The sequence below is a fragment of the Ceratosolen solmsi genome, unplaced genomic scaffold (assembly GCF_000503995.2).
Source record: "Ceratosolen solmsi marchali unplaced genomic scaffold, CerSol_1.0 scaffold10, whole genome shotgun sequence".
In the NCBI taxonomy this organism is placed as follows: domain Eukaryota; kingdom Metazoa; phylum Arthropoda; class Insecta; order Hymenoptera; family Agaonidae; genus Ceratosolen; species Ceratosolen solmsi.
The window spans coordinates 18,648,099-18,651,381 of record NW_011948412.1 but is presented as its reverse complement, the minus strand read 5'-3'; the positions used below and the strand labels follow the sequence as shown (position 1 = coordinate 18,651,381).

Sequence of the window (3,283 nt, the reverse complement as noted above, 5' to 3'; positions counted from 1 at the left end):
ACAATATATTTACTTAAAATATACCCAGACTTATATAAGTAATTTTTATTTAATAGTAATAATGTACTAAATTTGATTAAATTTTTATTTTTTTTTCAAGTTTCACAATTTTTATTATATTAAATAATGTATTTAATCATATTTTAATGAAATAAATTTAATATTTTTATCAAATTTTGTTGAAATATTGAAATTTTTGGGTTTCATATAATAGATGCAGCCAATATATCGATATTGTCATGTATTAAATGCATTTATTCAGAATACATAGTTAAACATAAATTAATCACAGAAAGAAATATTTTATTTTAAATTTATATTATTTATAATAATTATGAAACTACTCAAAATACATATATCTAAATAAAAATGTTTCTTATTGAAAATACTTTGAATTTTAATAACAATTTGCATTTTTACTAATGCTATTCATTAAAAAAATATTGTTTTTTAATTTATAATTACATTTTTTTACCATTTAATAATTTATAATCATAAATAAATAATTAATTGATATTATCAGTAATTATAAACAAACAATGTAAATATTATTCAAAGGTATTAACAAATTTCTTAAACTTTTTTTAGAATTTGTTATTTTATATATACAAAAAAATTATTATTAAAGTTGTAGAATTAATAAATTATGTTTTTGATTACGTAAATTAATTAATTAATTTTTCTCGTTTCATAAAAAATATAGTTAAATAATTGTCACGTAATGATAGAAAATAAATGTTAATCTCTTTGTTATTTTATATTATTTTATCTGAATTTTGTTTATATATACGTCCGATTTATGTATACTACTTATGCAATTACATATTGATTATGATCTATAGAAAAAGTTTACTTTAATTAATACTTTTTTTTGTATTTTTAAGCAATATCTAAAAACAATATAATTTATATTGCAATAAGAAGCTCTGAGTAGTTTATAATGTAATATTTATACGTAAATAAAATGAAGAAGTACTGATTACATGATGTACATAATACGAAATATGGATAGTCATTAATATATATAATTAACTCCGTCCCGTTTTCTTGATTCTCGTTTATTATTTCATCTTTTATTTTCTTCTTTAAATATGGTATATTCATTATTCCGTCTTTGAGTCAGGGAGAAGGCGGCGTCAATAGTATTGAAAGTTTCATACAGCAAGAAGAGGGAGAAAAAATAGCCGAAGTTGTCAAGATCTCTGCAGATGATAAGTCATTTGACTGATAACGAGCATATAAAACGTACATTTTCATAGATATTTTTCCATTCTTCGAATAAGATACAATAAAGACTCCACGGTAGCTTGTTTGTGGAAATTATAATGCTTTTACGCGCAACATGAATTCTTGATTTTTGTAGTGTAAATTTGAGGAACTTAGTATTTTTAAATTTAAGATCTACATAATACTTTAGATAATAAAATAGTGTGATGAATTTTAAATAAAACATATAAAACTATACATATCGGTTATGATTTGCTATCATGTAAAAATTATTGAAGTTTTTGATACCACTTGTGTTGTGTTGTTCAGTATTTGATATAATATTTGATGATTTAGATAAATATTAAAGTGTTCTCAAATTAATAAAGTTAAAAGTTTTCGAAAAATTTTAAGTATTTACGTAATTGTTTGAAATTAAAGTATAATTTATATTGTGTTTATTACATAAAAAATTGTGGGAATGGAAAATAAATCTCGCACAAAACAATGGCCACAATATTTAGCAGCCATAACTGGTAAATTGTACAGATTTCATATATATTCATTAATTATATATATGTAAATCAAATATTATATTATTTAAATATTACATTTTAGCAACATTGTCTATGGCGATTACAGGAGCACATATTGGATGGACTTCTCCAACGCTTCCGAATCTCAAGAAATTAGATTCTCATTTACCAATTACATCTAATGATGCGTCTTGGATAGCTTCTTTTTATTTACTTGGTTCAATTCCTGGTAATATTCTTGCTGCTTTCATCGTTGACTGGATTGGTCGAAAAGCCAGTCTGTTAATTGCTAGTATACCATTAATTATCGGTTGGCTTTTAATAATCGTCGCATGGAGTCCATACGTTCTTTACGTATCACGTTTTATTAGTGGTTTAGGTCAAGGTATTATCTATGTCGTATGTCCTATGTATATAGGTGAAATAGCTGATAAGAACATTCGTGGATCATTAGGATCCTTTATTAAACTTATGGTCACATTTGGCGAACTTTATGCTCATATTATAGGACCTTTTGTGTCTTATCAATGGCTTGCCTATAGTTGCATACTCATACCTATCCTTTTTTTCATTACCTTTATATGGATGCCAGAATCTCCTTATTATTTGATAATTCGTAATCGTCGTAAAGATGCTGAAAGAAGTTTAATGAGATTAAAATGCCATGTATCTAAAGAGGATTTGGAAGAAGATATGGATCAGATGCAGAAGACAGTTATACGAGATCTGAGTGACAAAGGCCACATTTGGGATCTTTTCAATACCGTGGGTAACAGACGTGCTGTACTTATCTGTTTTGGATTACAATTAATACTTCAATTCAGTGGTATAGCGGCTATTGAATCCTATACACAAGAGATTCTTGAAGAAAGTGAGTCTGAAATTTCGGCTGGAATAGCAGTTATCATTCTTAGTGTAATGCAATTAGCAGCTGGTTTAGGTGCCGCAGCTTTGGTTGACAGGATTGGCAGAAAGCCCTTACTATTAAGTACTACATTTTTAGCTGGTGTAGCTCTCAGTGTTAGTGCAACTTTTTATTTTTTAAAGCTTTCATTAAACTATAATATGAAAGGCTACGGTGCTGTTCTTATCACATCAGTTATCGGTTATGAGCTGATTATTGCTTTAGGATTGAGTCCTTTACCGTATATGATGTTGGGAGAGTTATTTCCAACAAATGTCAAAGGATTTGCTGTATCTTTAGCCAATCTGTGGGCATCACTTCTCGCCTTTTTCGTGTCAAAAATGCATCAGGTTATAACTGATACATGTGGAATTTATACGTCCTTCACTTGGTTTGCATCAGCTAGTTTTATTGGTATAACATTTATTATATTTATTGTGCCAGAAACGAAAGGAAAATCTCTATTGGAAATACAAGAGGAGCTGAACTGTCGTACTAAAAGACCAAAACGTAATGGTATTCCAGAAATACAGATTAGTACAATTTCATAATTTTACGTTTTTCTGAATATAAACAAAATAAGTATACAAAAAGAAGTGTGATGTTGATATTATTAACAATCGAGTTATTTCTATAG

General features: G+C 26.9%; 1 protein-coding gene across 1 annotated transcript; it reads left to right on the top strand.

The window, feature by feature from the left end:
* The first annotated feature begins 1,638 nt into the window (after positions 1-1,638).
* LOC105361516 (facilitated trehalose transporter Tret1) lies at positions 1,639-3,283 on the top strand. Its single transcript, XM_011498727.1, has 2 exons — positions 1,639-1,742; positions 1,825-3,283. Exons 1-2 carry the CDS (start codon positions 1,688-1,690, stop codon positions 3,195-3,197), a joined length of 1,428 nt encoding a protein of 475 aa, XP_011497029.1. The 5' UTR covers positions 1,639-1,687; the 3' UTR covers positions 3,198-3,283.